The sequence below is a fragment of the Brachycentrus maculatus genome, unplaced genomic scaffold (assembly GCF_059751285.1).
Source record: "Brachycentrus maculatus isolate JH-2025_06_01 unplaced genomic scaffold, ASM5975128v1 h1tg000081l, whole genome shotgun sequence".
NCBI lineage: Eukaryota > Metazoa > Arthropoda > Insecta > Trichoptera > Brachycentridae > Brachycentrus > Brachycentrus maculatus.
In genome coordinates, this window is record NW_028280835.1 from 26,371 (window position 1) to 44,554 (window position 18,184).

Consider the following 18,184-nt stretch of genomic DNA (forward strand, 5'->3'; position numbering starts at 1 on the left):
ATTTAAAACAGTCAAAAGTCGGTGAAAAACCTAAACACGTTTTCTTTCCAGATGACGCTGACACTGAAGTATTAAATTTCTTCTCTGAAATGATCAATGAACGAAACATTGTTGTAACTGCTCATAATTTTTTCGTCTACGACTTTTCATTTCTATGGACCCTAAGTAGCGCAGTAGTTTCATACACTTTGATATTGTTTCAAGTACATAAACAAAGAACTTCGAAAGAGAAAACACATTGATTCAACAATTAAATACACAAAAAAATATAAAAAATATATTTATACAAATACTTATGTATATAATGTAAAAGTAATGTGTACATTTATGTCAATTCGTCACTCAAAAAGAATACATGATATTAGGTAAATACTAATGTCGAGTTTATGCTTTTCAATCAAGCATTGTTATTTATTTATACTTAGACAGTAATTGATTACTTACGAAATGTTACAGTCTAGTGTGTGGTAAGCATTGTAACATTGAAGGTGTGTTTTGACAACAAAAATGACCAGAAAAGTATTTTCTCTATCTGCTCCATACTTCAACGATAAAAAAAGTTCGGATAAAATGAAACAATCAAAAATTGACAAGGAATATAACATGTTTTACGTCTACAGAGTAAACAATATATTCAACAAAATATTTGGTTTGCAAAAACTTACATACGACGGAAAAAACGTTAGGACCATCGGCTGGGTTGCTAAGACATATGCCATCATTTTCTTATCCCTCATCATCACTCAAAGCTACTTTTTGTTACGAGATTTGAGAACTAGAGGAGCTGGAGAACCTCCCATTATAAATGTAATGGATATGCTATCCAATATCTGCATCACCATAACGACCTGCGTGTCGATACTGATTTCGGCCTTTCTTGTTTCACCGTTCATGCTCAGAGCTTTGCAAGGATTTGAATCTGTCGACGAAAAGCTCGGCTTGAATCGAATCCAAAATTACATTTATTTGAGAAGAAGAATCATGCTTGCCCAAATATCGCTTGTCTCGTTTAGTTTGATACACCTCGGCTATGAACTATACGTTGATGTGGAACAGTGGAATGTGAATGGTCGCGCTATTTTAATGCACATTGTGGACTTTACTGTTTACACTCAGTGGTTAGATTTCGGCAGTCTCATCTGGATAGTCGTCACAAGGTTCAAAGCGTTCAACACTCAATTGGCTAAACTAACCGAAGAAGAAAATGACGTTGAAAAACCGTATAACAGTGAATCGTTCCTTTCTCCTGATAAAACTGACGACGACAAGAATTCAGATTTTTTCTCGAGAGGAAATATTTTAAAGCAAGTAAAATATAACGAAAAAAATATATCGGATAATTTGATGAGACTCATGAAAATATTTGACGAGCTCGCTGACATTGCTAATATCATTGGATCCTGTTTTGGACTTTCGGTGAGCATATTTTTTATACCATTATCTAATGTTTTATCCACTCTAATACTTATATAATATTACCTTGGACTAGTACCAAAGCGTCTGCCTTCAACGATCAAGTTAACATTGCATCGATTTTATGCACCATTGGGTGTGGACAAAAGAGAGAAGAAGAATATTTAATAAAATACGGTATTTTTTATATTTTTTTAGTAAATAAATATATGTATTTATATTCACTAAAATTTCAGCAGATCAACAAAATGTAATGGTTGTATACAACAAGTTCTTATCCAACATATACATAAATAAATAAATTCTTTTGTATCGTATAACATACTGAAAATATATTTCAGATACTTTTTTCTTCAACTTCAGCATTCCTGTACATTATATCTACTGTAAACGGACTTATCATGTTTGATGACCTACATAATAAAGATGTAAGTGACTGAAAATGCATCAATTTTACATAATATTATATTGTTATGTCGGAATCTTAAATTATCAGCAATTTCTTTCACCATAATTTACCATTTCCTATTTTCAGGAACATCATTCCTATATTTATATAATTGGTTGGTGCCTACCAGATACAGTTTATTTAGTCACGGCAGCCTATATAAGTGAATCCATGAAAACTGAAGTTGAAAAGACAAATGGCTACATCGATAAACTCAGTATTAATGCAGAACATGGTACGAATAATTTTTCCTTTTTTTATTTAAAGAAATAGCTCACAAAGTTTCCATTTTAGAAGCTTGTCTACAGGTAGGATAATAATTATTAAGAATGTGGATATAAAAAATTTATTACAATACCCAGTCCAATTGAAAATAAATATTTCTTGAATCCATTTTGAAATAAACCATTTTGATGCCAGTTTTGCAGCGAAACATTTGTTCAACTACTCTACGGTGCCTGTATAAACTATTTTATGATACGTGTTGTTAATATTTTTATTGTTTAAAGCATTAAAACCTTTTGGTCGGACATTTTATTGAAATATTAGTTTTGCAAGTATAAAACCCTCCACGGAGATTTCAATCTACTGGTTTCAAGACCATTTCTTTACTTACACCGCCATACACTTTTAGTACATGTTAGTCTTCGCGCCAAATAATAATGCATATGTTGAATATATTATGTAGGTATATGACTGTTAACAGTACTTTTGTAGTGTTATACAAAGTTACTTGCATGCTGATGTAGTAATTGTTCTGACGAAGAGATGGTTACATCTCAGGACTAAAATCCTACTTCTTGAGTGATGGTAGAAATACTAACATAAGTAACATTTTACTATAGTTTGTGTATTTGTCATAGTGTAAGTTGATTGAACTACTTTATGCTAATGAGATGATAGATACATCCATTGTATTAGAGGAATGAATGAATAACTGATGAAGAACAACAGTGTAAATTTATTTAAAGGAGAACTCCAGCAGCTTTGTTTACCTAAATGGATTTTTTTATATGCCAGAAAAATCAGAAATGCTTTAAATCCGCATCCATTATCCGTGTACATTTTCCATGTTCTGAATTTTCTTAATCAGTAAAAATTAATTTGAAAGCATTCTCACCTATGGTCAAAAGACGAAAGCTCTTTACTTCATAAAGTGAAAAACAGATGGCAGTAACTTCTGTCAAATTCAATTACTGTTTATATGATATATACATCATCCATGAATGGAGGCATTATAGATATTCTACATGTACAATTGTTCATAATTCAACATTAAATATATTCAATGATATACAAAGTATAAAGTGATTTAGCCAGCCAATACCAGGTCGTAAGCCCTGTGTATGCCGAACGTCCATATTCCCTTTGTATTAAAAGATACTTCGCCTCCCCTGAGATATCTTAAAGTACATTTAATTACTTTCTCTCTTCTTATTGCAGGATCAAGGAACAATGAACTTATTGAGAACTTCATTCAACTTTTGTCAGTAAGAGAAGTCTTCGTAACTGCGAGTAATTTCTTCCCCTTTGATATGACATTTGTACTCTCTCTAGTAGGAGCCGTCGCCACATATACAGTATTGCTGATGCAAGTTAATCCCAGTAAGACAACTAATGCTATGTTGTCTAACAGTACCATTATAAGCAATGTGACTAACACAACAAATGGCTAAAAGTGGCAGGAATCAGTCTTTTTAGTGTATTTATCTAACGTCATTTAGTTTTCAGAAAAAAATATAAATACAACACCTAAAGTTTCTATTTCCTGAAAATTCTTGTTAACTCTAGAGCAGTTAGTAAGTTAATAACAAAGAATGTGATCATTGTTTGAATTTGATAAAAATACTACAAAAATATACATTAATGAATAGGAAAACATAGTTTAAGAATATTTTTATTTGTACTTTATTATTTACATTAATATTTTTTAAGTAAGTAAATTTTATCATCACCGTGCACATAAAATTAGAAATTAGTATTAAATAAGAATCAATGTTTACACTTTTTTTACGTTTACTGAGTGTTTTTTTTTAAAAACAATTTAATGCAATGTTTGAATCTACATATTTTCTTATCATTACCCACATCACAAATATAAACCAAACTAAATAATTAACCATCATGCTGTTTCTCCGCAGGAGCAGCAGAAAGAATGCTAATCTATCTTGCAATCTTCACCTCTTCCATATTCATGTATCTCCTCATACATACCCATTGATTATTCTGACTCCTAACCTGACCGTTTTCAAGTATTTGACATACTTGATTTTGCCAGGTTTTCCTTGGTCTTCCTCTGCTCCAATTTTCAACATGTGCCCGATACATTTGTTTTACCGTTCCCTCCTCACTCATTCATTCCACATGTCCAAACTACCTCAATAGACGTTTCTTAATTTTATTGATAAAGCCTATCTCAATATTTCATTCATCCCTTATTTCGCCATTCAAACATCTATCATATATTGTTTTGCAGCACATTCGTCTGAGATCACATTTCGACTGCATTCAGTCTACTTTCATCCAACTCTTTACTACACTTCACCTCCATACATTAGGGTTGGTACCAGGATTCAATTGTATACTGACATTTTAGCTTTCACTGTAAGGTTTTTTTTTTGCTATAACTGATTTCAGTTAATTTAAAATATCATTAATCATCACTGTTAATCCTAACCATGATGAATTTCTTCCACATTTTTATATTCTATGAAAAGTTTTATAAAGTGTGCGTTTGTTAAAATAATATTTGTAAAAAATTCAAATATATAATAATAATAATAAAAATCTTCAAACATATTAACCGACTATTTATTTTTCATAAATTCCAGACACATGATTTGAAAACAATATATATAGGATATAAGTAAACACGAGGTTTTAAAAAATATATTTTCACAACCGGTTCATTTTCTTTGACCCCTATCCACATAAAAATTATGCATAAGGCACCACACCGAATGGACACGGTGTTAACTTGCTTCTTATTACATAAATGCAGCATATCTGAAACTTAGAATAGTGGAACGTATTTGAAGGGATATAGAAACAGAACTGAAGGAGCTTAGGGTGAAAAATTACTACTAGTATATGGGAAATGAAATGGAAATATGTAGAATGGCAGGTAGAAAAAAGAAATGTTTAGCTGGGGCACTTACCTGATGATTTGAATCAATTATTTGGAGCTGGCATCACTGTTCTGATCTGGCAACACAGGGCTTCATAGTCTTCATCTGACCGTCTTTTGGGTAACTTCAAATTTAATTTCATGTATTACTCTTTAGTAGCGTCCACATTTGACCAGGGTTATTTGTGAACAACCTAATCTAATGATCCATTCATATCCATTGCTTGAGTGACTAGATCCTAATTTTAAATCAATCTCATTCACAAATGCTGACCGGCTCACTGATACATCGATTCATTGATTCACTGAAGCGACGACCTTCTTTTGGTTATAGCTCGTTGTTGAAAATTGGCAGAAAATTCTAAGCAAAAGGCTAAAAAAGAGACTGCCAGGATTTTTTGGGAAGAATATGGGAAGAATTTTAGCGAAATTTTAAAATGATTTTTTACTGTCTGCCGTTGATAAGATTTGTAATAAAAATTACCCTTCCCCGCTGCTGTGATTTGTATTTTACAAAAGATTCATCATTCAATTGATGGGTCTTAGTGAACTGATCACGTAAGTCATGGGTCGGCAACCTGCGGCCCGCGGGCCGCATGCGAGACATCTTGGTGCGGCCCGCGAGATTCTCGCCGCAACGCACATGACGGACGATATTATACACAATCGAGTGAAAGCAAGCGAGAAATGGAGCGAAGGGAATCTCATTGATTTTATTAAATACAATAAATGTCGTTAAAATATACACTTAGCGTTTTATTTTTTAAAACTAAAATATTTGTACATAAATATTGTATGTATACCTACTGCAAGTGCGGCCCGCACTGATCTCCATGAAAAATATTTGGCCCTTTTACAACAAAAGGTTGCCGACCCATGACGTAAGTGATGCAGATCCACTGAAGCAGATCTTTTAAATGACTGGATTGTGTACATGAACAGAGTGTATGTGAACCCACTTCTACTATACAATGACAAAAAAACTCCCTTAAAATATTATTTGAGACCAATGTGATTTCCGAGTAAGGTATCTATTTATAATCTTTGTATCTATCTATTGATATTTTGTATTGTTCCTACCTCGAAATTCAAAAACAATTTACTTAAATTTTGAATTATTCTGAAATGTCAAAATTGGAAGTTGTTGTTATATTTTATATCATCATATTAATAGTAGCATATTTTATTGTACTTGGCTTATTATACTATGCAAGAGAGCGATTAGCATCATTATAAAAATTAATGAAACAAAATAAGACACTACTATTAATGAATGAATTATATTATGTTGCCTAGAATAATGAAACCTTATTTATTACCATTTATTTATTTTACCAAAATAAAATGGCAGCAAAAGAAATACATTATAAACAGGTATGATTTATAAATATTTTTATGGAAAATTAATTTTCACACAGTAATTTTGTAGGTGTATAAACAAATATATTTAATAAAATTTATATCCTTCATAGCAAATCATCGCATTGGTTGTCGAACCATATCAAAATATTGAATAACAATGTAGGAATAATAAAAATCAGAATTATTAGTTTTTTACTACCAAATACATTACTTTGAAAAAATCATTTGAAGATCATAGGGAACCATAATTATTACTGTTTGTAGGCAGGGGCGTGCATTCCATATAGGCAGATAAGCAGTGCCTATCCTAACTTACCCGCGTGACATTTAAAAACGTAACCAGTACCTACTCTACCTTACTAAGTAGTACCTAGATTACCTTACTGCCTACCCTAGTAAGTAGTACCTGGCTTACCTTAATACCTACCTCCTAATTAATTCTCTGTGCACGCCACTGTCTAGGGTATATAAAGGATAGAGCTTTTTTCATTTTGATTGCCGTCAACGCAATCGCAATCGCAACTTAAATCGTAATGATGTCATTATAAGTGTGCTTCATCTACCGTACTCTGTACTCTTCCTCTATTGCATACCTTGCGACCTGCATTAGTATTATCCAAACTTAGAGCAGGAATAAAGGGAATGAAATCTTTTTGTCTCATCTTTTAATTGTTATGTTGTAAGAGTTAGCCAAGAGATTTTTGGTATCATGAAACTTTACTTATTATTTGCATACTACACAATTTTTCTTTACTTATTAACCAAAATCATTGAATCAATCAATCAATAAATCAGAGATTTATTAAATTGATAATTCTGCAAATTAGTAAGCCAGCAAGTTCTTTAAGGTGTTATGGACATGTGGAGCGAATGGATACCGGGAGAATGACTAAGAAAGTATACAGAAAGTGTACAGAAAAAAAGAATGACGACGGCCGAAAAGATTTGGCACGACCATATCAATCACAACCTAAATTCTGATGATGTCAAAATTTTACGTAATTGGAGGGCATGTATGACTAGATATATGGATGTGAAAGAAGCTAGAATTGTATGTAAGGTTCCATCCTCTCTGCCTATACCTTCGGGAAAGCGGCGTGGTGGTAGTTGTAGTAGACCGGTAAGCCAGCAAATATGTGTGTTAGTGAACGAATTTCTATCAAAATTGGGATTCAGTTTTTTATTTGATGTATATGAACGAATTATTCAGATCCAATCATTTACAAATGACTTGCATAAACCTCATAAGATTTGTTAATAAGTTACATATTTAGAGTAAATAAATTATACCAAAACCATTTATAATAGAAACATTTTCTTTAGTATAAATTCATAATATTATTTAAATCACCTTGGTTTTTAATCCATACAGCATTGGCCATTTATATTATATAACCTTTATTTTAACATTATCATTATTTTCCGGATACTTTTTTTTCTTTTTTGGTAACAATATGTTTCTAGGTAAACGACAGATGTAAAATTATAAGTAAATTTACTTACAATAGAATAAGCAAGTACTTAGCTAGTTTATTTTTTTCCCCAAAACGTCACAAGAAAATGTGTCATATCGTCATGTGATGGTAATGACAACACTGTGGTTATCGCAGATCGCACATGTCATTTTAGTTTATCAGCCGGTTGGAGGCGTTTTTGGAAACGACTCTAATATAGTATTAAAAATGTTTTCAATGTATATTTTATTACCGTTTATTTTATTTGGTACCGTGTTATGCGCTGATGATGACCCTTTTACCGTTGATTACACGGCTGACTTATTCAGAACTGAGGTCCCGAAAAAGAATCACTTTGTGATGTTCTTCGCGCCTTGGTATGCCCTACTTTTATTGTAATATACGCTAAAATTATATTTATATTTCTCGGAAATCTTCTAAAAATATCGTGCTTTGACCATTGCAATATTTTATTTCATTCCATTATCGTAGTATATGTGATAATTACTTGCACAAAAAAATAATTTTATTTTAAACAAGATGTAAAGCAACATTTCGTTATCACATTTTTACAAAAGATAACATTATTTCCGCCCCTTGTTTATTGTATCTTTTAAATATATTTTTATTATTCAAAACATGGGCCAAGAGTTTAGATATTCCAGTATACAATCGGTAATGTTTTATGGCTTGACTCCAAATATTGATAAACAATAATTATGAAAAGTACTTATTCATCACAGTAGTAAAAATAATAACAATAGTGTAATTATACATCAAATTCAGTCTACAGATGATATCTTACTGCTGGTTTTAAAGTATTTTGAATAAAAATATGTTATCAATGGTCGACTTCTGTATTATCTTATCAATTTAATGGGAGAGGAATAGAATGGAGAAAAACTACAATTGTTTTATCATTCATTATTTAAATATTTTAGTAGTGTACACAAAAAAAAACTATATCTACATTTTGTTCACAGCTTTGCATCCATTACTGGATGCAGATTTTTCAAAAGTCCCTATAAAGTTATGAGTAATGCTCTTATTACTTGTATTAGTACATAAAAGTTGTGTTTTTTGTTTTAAATTTACACCATTAATTTGTAGCGTGGTCTCTGCACCCTTTACCAAGAAAAACAGGCTAACATGATAGAAATCATTAGTATCACTAGCTGGCTAATAAATCAGTTGCAACTACAGGGTGACATCGCACCAATGTCCATCAACAAAAATACTAAATAAACTTCCTGTACTTTGACGTGTTGACAAAAACTGACGCTCACACATTCACATTCTTAATGTCAAACAGTCCACATAGTGGTCAAAACCTGTTGGCTCATTGAGTGGATTTTGAGTGTGTCCAAATACTTCTCTCTCAATTTCCAAATACAAATACTCCATTTAGGAATCGGAGATAATCCAGATTTGTGAACAAGCATTTGGATACATTAAAAATCTTGTAAATAAATTAACTGGTCAAATAAAAAAATGTCATTTTCTAGCGTTTCTCAAGTATGTGAATATAATCCAGGATTCGGACCTCACATACAAATGAAAGAGTTCCTGCTTAATAAAAAGCTTTCCTAATCGTACCATAGATGTCTCTCGTGAAGTCTATTGACTTTGAGGACTGTGTTTCGAGTTTAATCAGTATATGTATAAGTTCCAAGAATTTGAATAGTGTGGTTGTCATAGAATTCAAGGTAGAATTGGTGAATGTTACATGTGTGTAAAGTGATCTTAAACCAGCCTATGATGGTTGTAAGCCCTGTTATGCCCAGATTTCAATATTCTTCTTCATCTATGTTGAGATGTCGAAAAAATAATGTTACAATATTATTATGAAAATAAAATGTGCACTGTTTTACACAGAATGTTAATACTTAATGCTGTTTTTTTTTATGTATACAGAAAAAATCGTTATTGTTGTGTCTGCTAAAAAAGGTTTATATTTAAGGTGTGGCCACTGCCAAAGGCTGTCACCGATTTGGAGTCAACTGGCCGAACTATTGAATGTCGGCGAGGATTCTAAAGTGACTATTGCCAAATTAGACTGCACACAAGAAAAAGATATTTGCTCAGAAAATGACGTTACAGGTTACACTTTTTTAATTTAATCAATAAAGTGTGTCCATGGATAAAATTCCAATAAAACTTATTAGGTACATTGAATGATATGTGGACTCATTGATAAATATTGGCAAATAAGTATGCAGAATTTATGTATGAGCGCACATCTGTCAATGGTAACAGAAGTACAAATTTGCTATTTTTATTTTATGTATTTGTCTATACACAGTTAAAAATTCAAATTCTTTACATCCCGAACCAACTTTAAGAGTTTGTAAAATGACTTTTATTTATTTATTTTTATACTGATTTTATATTGTTAAAAGTTTATTCAAATTAACATTTTTGAACTGTAAGAATGAAAAAATATCATAAAAAAGTTAGTGGAATATATCATTAAAAAACTTATTTTAAAATTGTACGTAGTGCATAATTTCTTTATAGATAATTACTCTTTTTAAGTATAACAGTAAAAGTTGTTTCATTTAATTTTTCGTCCTCAATCGAATACCAATTGAAATCGAATTTAATTTTAATTTATCGACAGTATTATTTTAGAACAAATTTTAGACTAAAGTTTTCTTATTTTATTGGTTTCGCTTTGTATTATTTAACCTTATTTATTTATCTACCATATACCGTTTTTGATAAGAACTCGCAAACCGTTTTATGAAAGTTAAGATTGAATTTTTTTTTAAATTTATAAATCACATTTTCCAAAACTTTATCATTATATGTTAAGTATTACTTTCTTCCAGGGTATCCTACACTAAAATTCTTCAAAGTTGGTGACACTGAGGGGGTTAAATTCCGTGGCATTAGAGATCTTTCTACCCTTACAGGCTTTATTAATGAACAACTTGGCGAAGTTACAGCCGTAAGTATCCATTTTAAATTTCATTTTATAATTAAACCTGGTCTATTATCTTAACATATTAACATTAACCTCTTATCGAATGTTCCACTCAATAGAAATAGTATAATTTATATAACTATCACGGTTATTAATTAATAGATTAGTTGTCAATAGAGTAGTGTCCATCTACAATGTTTAGGACATATTATGCGAGGACCAAATATTAAATGAACTCATCCTCCGGAGAAAATTCTAGAGGCGTTCCACCCATATATGCTGTAGATGCGCCGCATCCCTTGAATTTTTTATAACACAATGTATAACTATTTTTGTTATCCACCCCGCGAAGTTGTCTGAATATTTTTGCAATTTTGTAAATCTGAATAGATTATGATCATTTAAGGTCTAGATACACATGCTCATTATTAGCACAAAAGCATGCTATTATTAAGCAATTACTATAAGTAACATGTGTGTACATACTTTGCGAGAAATAAGTACGCTAAAAAATCAACAGTTGTTGGATTTTCGAGCATGCTACCTGCAGTATAGGAGGGAGGGGCCTACTCTGAGCGCGTCTGAACAGGTTTACTAATGAGCGAGCTAATATTGATGTATGTAAACGAGCGTACGAGTACAGGATTGTCGAACGCTTACAGTGGTTTCATGACAAGCCCGCTCTATCTTTTACTTTGTTTCCGCCGGACATTTGCATCTCGAGTCTTTTTGCGTACATATAAATATCGTGATCGGTTTTGATTTTAAATGGTTAAAAGTAAAAAATTTCTCAACGTTATCTGAGAAAAGTGCAAAATTATTATGATCCATTTAATACTGAATCAGTTTATAGCGTGTGCGTTCAGTTCTCAGAATTGTTGAAAACAACATATCTTGTACTATCGACGAAAGCGGAAAACTGTGATATTATCGGAAAGTGATGCAAAGTCCCCGTGCCAATCTACAATCCGTCGGCTGTATCTGCAGGGCGCAAGAAGTGGCAACAGCGCCGGGCTCGTTGCCATCATGGGGTACCTAGCCGCCGCGGTCGGAGTTGAGCGGCAACACGAAGACCACGAGGAACTACAGGAAGACCAGGATTATGCCCGCCACGTGCAGTTGCCCATCCACAGTGACAGGGAGCTCAGCAAGCCGCTGTCCGACGGGACCCTGAAGACCGTTATATTAATCAATTTTTAATAACTGGATTTTTATTGTTTAGTTCAATGTATTGCTTTTTTATCTATATGTGTGTATGTTATTTACATATGTTTATATGTATATATGTATACACATATATACATATCATCATTTTGTAAATGTTGTAATGAAAAATAATTATTTAGTTATGTCGCTTTTCAATGTTAAAATCACTGTAAATTGTAAAGCGCCCTTGAGGTGATTTCCCACGAGAACGGCGCTATATGAATTGTCCGATAAATAAATACTTGTTTCAAGCAAATGTATGCAGCTAGACAGCATGCTCGTTTTAAGCATGCTCGTAAGCATGCTTGATTAGTAGCATGTGTATCTGTACCTCTATACTCGAGGAGGCCGTATCACCAGGCCTTTACCTATTCACATCTTATATATTCACATCAGTAATGTAGAAATCCCGAGATACTAGCCATCCCATTGACAAAAACAGCTGTAGTATATGTATTAAATGTGAAATCAAACACTGATTTTATGAGTCTTCTTTAAAATCAGTGTTTGATATAACTTTTAATACATAAATTAAAATGGAGTTCTACAAATTAAACGCCAAATCTATAAATACATCTCTAGTACCTATTCTCTTGTCTGTGACCAAATCAATAAAACCCTTATCTGTCATATACAGTAAGAAGGTACTAGAAAACATTTGTTAATTATTATATTAATCAATTATCAACCTGTCCATTTTGATATGTGCAACCCACATATTGAGTTTATTAATTTAGTATTGGCTGGTCAATCACTCGGAATCAAATTTTATCACTATACAAAGTGTGATCTTTCCTGCGCATACGCTTTAAGCGCATACCTTGTAGACATAGAGAAACTATTTTAACACATTGTCGTCGGACGGATTTTTCATCAACCCCTACCCAAATTAGTATACTAATCACAAGTAACCACAAACCCAATTCCGATCTGTACAATGTTTTTTGGCGTCTCTCGCGCTCTACCAAAAGTAAGCAAATAGAACGCTTTTAAGTGTCTCCTGCTCTCTATCAACTGTATGTATAAGACGCTTAAGCAGTTTCCGCAAACAATGCGCTAATATAATACAAAAATGATTATAATAAAGTCCAAAGTAGCTAATTGACTACAAACGTTGGCGAAATGTTTTTAATTATGGTCGCTGGTTCACTAGTCTCATTGTTATCATAATAACTATATTTTAAAAACCCAATACATACCAGGGGAACAATAGATAATGGAGGTCGGTTTGTTAGACTACTTCATTAGTACTATGTGCCGAGTGGAACATTAATAATTCCAAATGTTATTTTACACTATAATGCGTTCAAACATTTGTGAAAAAAAAATTAAGTAAACAACTAGGAATTTTAAGATTCATTTAATACGTTTCATTTATTGATACGGCAGTCACTTTGTGGTAATATCTATCCAGTTTTAATTAAAATTTTACTTGATAAATACCACTGTTCCTTAAAATCTCTTGTGACACATGTTTCAATGCATTCCGCATCATTTTCATACACCGTTTTATTTTATAAGCACTAAGAAATTTAAAATAATATTCTAAAAAAATTAATCACAAAGTACTTTGTGATTTTCGATTTTATAACTTAAAAAAATATTGTTGAAAAATCACTTTACGAGTATTGTATATCTCAAAGTAACTTAATTATAAAGTCGACCGGTTTCGAAGCAAAATAACTTTTAAGACTGCTGTAAAAAAAAAACTTTAGTTTTAGTGTTAGTCAAGACTGTTTCGACTTATAAAATCGTTAAATAAATAGTAAAATCGTTAAATTAATTAGTCGAGACGGTCTTGACTAATCAATCATGATGTTTTAAATGTGTACTTGTTTTGCGTTATTTATAGCTTTTATGTGAAATACCTACATATTTATTTTATCAGTATCCTTTCTTAAAACAGTCACCACACGCCCCTTGAAAATACATACAAGTAAGACCAGAACTGGCATTATAAATAATACTTTAATTGTTTTAGGGTGATGATGACGATGATGATGAATTCTTACCCAAATTGCAAGTGTTGACCAGTTTAGTTGACCTTACTGAAGACACGTTCAATAAACATGTTTCCAGTGGAAAACATTTTGTTGAATTCTTCGCTCCCTGGTGTGGCCACTGTCAGGTTTGTTTTGTTGTCTCCCTTCGATATTATTTGAGGTTATTCAATTTATTATAATGGAAAGGCAATTTATGTTTTTCACTGTAGAAAAACTTTCAATATATGCATCAGTGGCAGAAAATTTATGAAGAAAGACTAAGTGTGGTAAATTTTATATCAATTATATATTCCACAAAAATACAACATTTTGAGTGTGTCCAAATACTTGTTCACAAAATCTGGATTATCTCCAATACAGGAGTTATTTTAATATTATTTTTGACATCTCATCAAAGATGAAGAAGAATATGGAAGTCTGGGCATTTACGGGGCTGACGACCGTCATAGGTTGGTTTAGTGAAGTTCTAGTGATTCAAGAACAAGGTTTCTAAATTGGTTCATATATACAGAACTTCCAAGAATTTGAGTAGTGTGGTTGTCAATAACGGGTAGAATTGGTGAACGTTACACGTATGTAAAGTGATCACTTAAACCACCCTATGATGGTTGTCAGCCCCGTAAATGCCCAGACTTCCATATTCTTCTTCATCTTTGATGAGATGTCAAAAATAATACCACAAAAATACATTTCTCATCGCGAATGAATTTTATATTACCAAAAAAAGTTACATTTGTGTACTAGTCATTTGTAGATTCAACCTTTTACATTGTATAATATTAAAATTTCAAACTGGGCATGTGATTTCAACAATGTTCAGTAACCTTGTATTTTTTTTAAAATGAAAATACGCAACTGATGATGTTATTATTTAACAACTTATTTGTGACTTACAAATTCGGTTAAGTTACATTTTAGACTTATTTGCAGATTTCTAATTTGAATTTTTTATAACCAAGGAGAATATGCTTTTGATTATAATAAACGACACGTATCTTTCATTTATGTAGGTTGTTATCAAAATTAAAATACTTTCAGAAACTAGCTCCGACTTGGGAAGATCTAGCAAACAGCCTGAGCCATGATAAAACAGTTACCATAAGCAAGATTGATTGTACTCTATACCGGCCAGTTTGTGCAGAGTTTGAGGTCAAAGGATATCCCACTCTTTTGTGGATTGAAGACGGAAAAAAGGTAACGGGAATAAATGTTTAGTAATCTAACTACTGTTTTTTTTTCAATAGTTCGTAGTAAATGTAATTTTTAAATAAACAGCTCAATTTTGAAATCAATATAATGATTGAAGTAATTTTGAGATTTATTTCCAGTACGTAGGGTAGAACTAATCGGCGTTTAGTCATTTACGATTTGCAGCGAAAAGCCGACTACATAGTCGGTTTTTTGTTGTCAGTGTATAAAGATTTTGATCTCTTAAGAATAATCCCACTGGTCATACTTAACCCAGATAGGGCGATTGTCCACTACACGGGATTTCACCGTCCGGCAGTCCGGTTTTGAAAAATGAAAACGACTACGACAGTTTAGCGTGATCGAATTTACGCGCAACGTGTTCACACACCGATCTGAAAAAATATGGACAAAAGCACATGCCAATCCAAGCCAATCGTCACTTTAAAACGGTAACTTACGTGCCGGACGGTAAAATTACACAAAATTCCGGGTAGTGGACAAGCGCCCATACCCTTTCTAATCTATTTCTATTCCCATTCAGGGAGGGGCTATTCTAAATTATTCAATCAAGTCATTGATTTAATTTTGTTTGGGCTTTTGACATTGGCGTTTGTTAACGTAATTATTTCAGATTGAGAAGTACGTTGGTCAGCGGACCCACGAAGCTCTGAAGAGCTATGTGGACAGGATGCTGGGCGGTGGAGATGCTCCTGAGGATAAAACCCAGACAGAGAAGGCGGAAGGAGATTCCGATGTTGTTGCAACTCTCACTCATAATACCTTCAAACACGCCATTGAAAAGAAGCCAGTTTTTGTCAAATTCTTTGTTCCCTGGTAAGTAAAAGAGATTTTTTCGTACATAGTTAATTAATTTCATACATAATGTTGTAGTTCATCTAGAATAGTGCTTCCCAAATAGATACCGCAAGGAATGTCTCACACTGGACCTCTTAGGGTTTTATGGTACCTTTTTTGGGTCAACATAAAAAAAGTTTATTATTTCCCACAGATCATAGATGGAATATTATAATAACATACTCTGGCTAATATAGGCTTGATATTTTTTTTATAAAATGAACAATGATAATAATGAAGTGAATTATTGTACCATTATTGTATATGGGTTTATTTACTGAATAAATGTTAAAATTTATGCAAATTTTAAAATGCCCCTGAGGTGATTTTTCTCGAAAATGTCACTATATAAATTGTCCATTGTTATCGGGCATAAAAATCTTGCAAAAAGATATAAATTGCAATTTCAATGAGTTTAACTAAAAAACAGAATTCCTTTACAATAATTTGGGATCAAATTAGACTGATGTATCACTCTCTTCAAAAATACTAAATATATTTTGTTAAAAACCTATGTTAAGACAGTAAACCGTATAATTGCAAATTTAAGTAATGTCCCTTTGTAAGATGCCCAACAAATATTGTGTGTATGTTCACAAAGATTTTATTTATGCGTATTTTGATCATTTCAGGTGTGGTCATTGCAAGGCCCTGGCGCCAACTTGGGAAGACTTGGGCGCAAAGTTTGTCAATGATGGACGTGTTGTTATTGCTAAGGTTGATTGCACATTAGAAGTCAACAGAAAACTGTGCACCGATGAAAATGTACGTTCGCACATATAATGAAATTTGACTAAACCAATATTGATTTAGTCAAATTTCTTAATAAAGCTGGATCAACATTACATATTTATAGATTTTATATTTTTGTCATTTGTTTGTAATACCTCGATAATTATTATCAATTACATACATCAATTCAATTTTGATACATCAAGATTTGACTATTCCTGCTAGTTTTTTTTTAAATACTAGTAAAATTACCAATAAAATTTTAAACGTATGTATTTTTCATTTTAGGTGGAAAGTTTCCCTACCCTGCTAATGTATCGAAACGGTGTCAAAATCTCAGAATACGATGGTACCAGGACTTTGGATGATCTGTATGAATTTGTGATAGATCAATTGGAAAAATCACACGACGAGTTATAGAAATTTAATTGTAGCAATAGAGCTTCCAATACCCAAACATTCATAACATAAAGACATTTTTTGCGAACAATTATTCATGTATTTTGTACTTACTTTTCATTCCATTGTATCAGTCCAGCATAATTTATAGGAACCATTAAATGTTTAATCAAACAGGAAATTTTGTAGACTACTGTATTTGTATCCTGGGCATTAATATATAGTAACGTAATTTTGTTTGTTTTACAAACACATTATAGTCAATTTGGTGTATTAGAAATAAATAATTTCATTTTATACTGTTTTAATTTTTTGCATGAGTACACTGCAATCACTGAATAAAAACTGTAATCACTGAAGCTACAAATAAAAATCTTCTTCTAACCCTTATCCGCACCTAATGGTGCATAGGGCACTGCATTGTATTGACGCAGTGTTATCTTGATCATTACTAACATGAAGGCAAGATGATCACTCCTGCGCTTCAGGGAGCAGTCCAGGGTAATATTAAATAAATATTACAGTGTAAAATCACTAATATTTATTTTCACTCCCCCCTGGGAATCGAACCCGGGACCTCTAGCACGGTAGCTAAACACGGTAACCATTGCACTACGGACGCGGACCACATGTAAAAATACCACATGTTTATTTTTTATTGATTATGGGATAAATTAAAAACAAAAGTATCCATTTAAAACATTTCTTATTTGTAAAAATTAATGATAAGAAATAAAAATAAAAATTAAATAGATAAATAAAAATAAGAAACAGCTACTACCCCCTCTTCAACCTTCAACATCCCAAGGACCCAACTCTAAAATTTGGAATTAGCTTCACATACGGTGTTTGAAAATGATGCAGAATGCATCGAAACACGTGTCACAGTAGATTTTAAGAAATATACCACTATTTACCAAGTAAAATATTTTTTCAAAATGGATAGATTTTACCACAAAGTGACTGCCGAATCAATTATTGAAATTGTAAAAATTAAGTTAAAGCGTAACCTCTCATAACGAGCAATTCGCATAGCAAGCAAAAAAAATTGAAAAAGTTGGCAAAATT

General features: G+C 32.2%; 1 protein-coding gene across 2 annotated transcripts; it reads left to right on the forward strand.

Moving 5' to 3' along the window:
- Positions 1–6,152: 6,152 nt before the first annotated feature.
- prtp (thioredoxin domain-containing protein pretaporter) lies at positions 6,153–17,413 on the forward strand. Of its 2 annotated transcripts, none has more exons than XM_088257396.1 (8): positions 6,153–6,362; positions 9,765–9,904; positions 10,636–10,754; positions 13,918–14,064; positions 14,978–15,133; positions 15,762–15,964; positions 16,618–16,750; positions 17,006–17,413. In XM_088257396.1, exons 1-8 carry the CDS (start codon positions 6,262–6,264, stop codon positions 17,135–17,137), a joined length of 1,131 nt encoding a protein of 376 aa, XP_088113522.1. In that variant the 5' UTR covers positions 6,153–6,261; the 3' UTR covers positions 17,138–17,413. The 2 variants fall into 2 exon arrangements, with proteins under 2 accessions (XP_088113522.1, XP_088113521.1); XM_088257395.1 differs by lacking the exon at positions 6,153–6,362 and adding an exon at positions 7,966–8,181.
- Positions 17,414–18,184: the final 771 nt, after the last annotated feature.

Excerpts from the sequence above, each read along its gene's own strand:
- prtp (XM_088257395.1), top strand. The coding sequence starts at position 8,033 with ATGTTTTCAATGTATATTTTATTACCGTTTATTTTATTTGGTACCGTG. Across the intron at positions 15,134-15,761 it reads GGATTGAAGACGGAAAAAAG|ATTGAGAAGTACGTTGGTCA; the intron begins GTAACGGGAATA and ends TAATTATTTCAG. Across the intron at positions 15,965-16,617 it reads GTCAAATTCTTTGTTCCCTG|GTGTGGTCATTGCAAGGCCC; the intron begins GTAAGTAAAAGA and ends TGATCATTTCAG.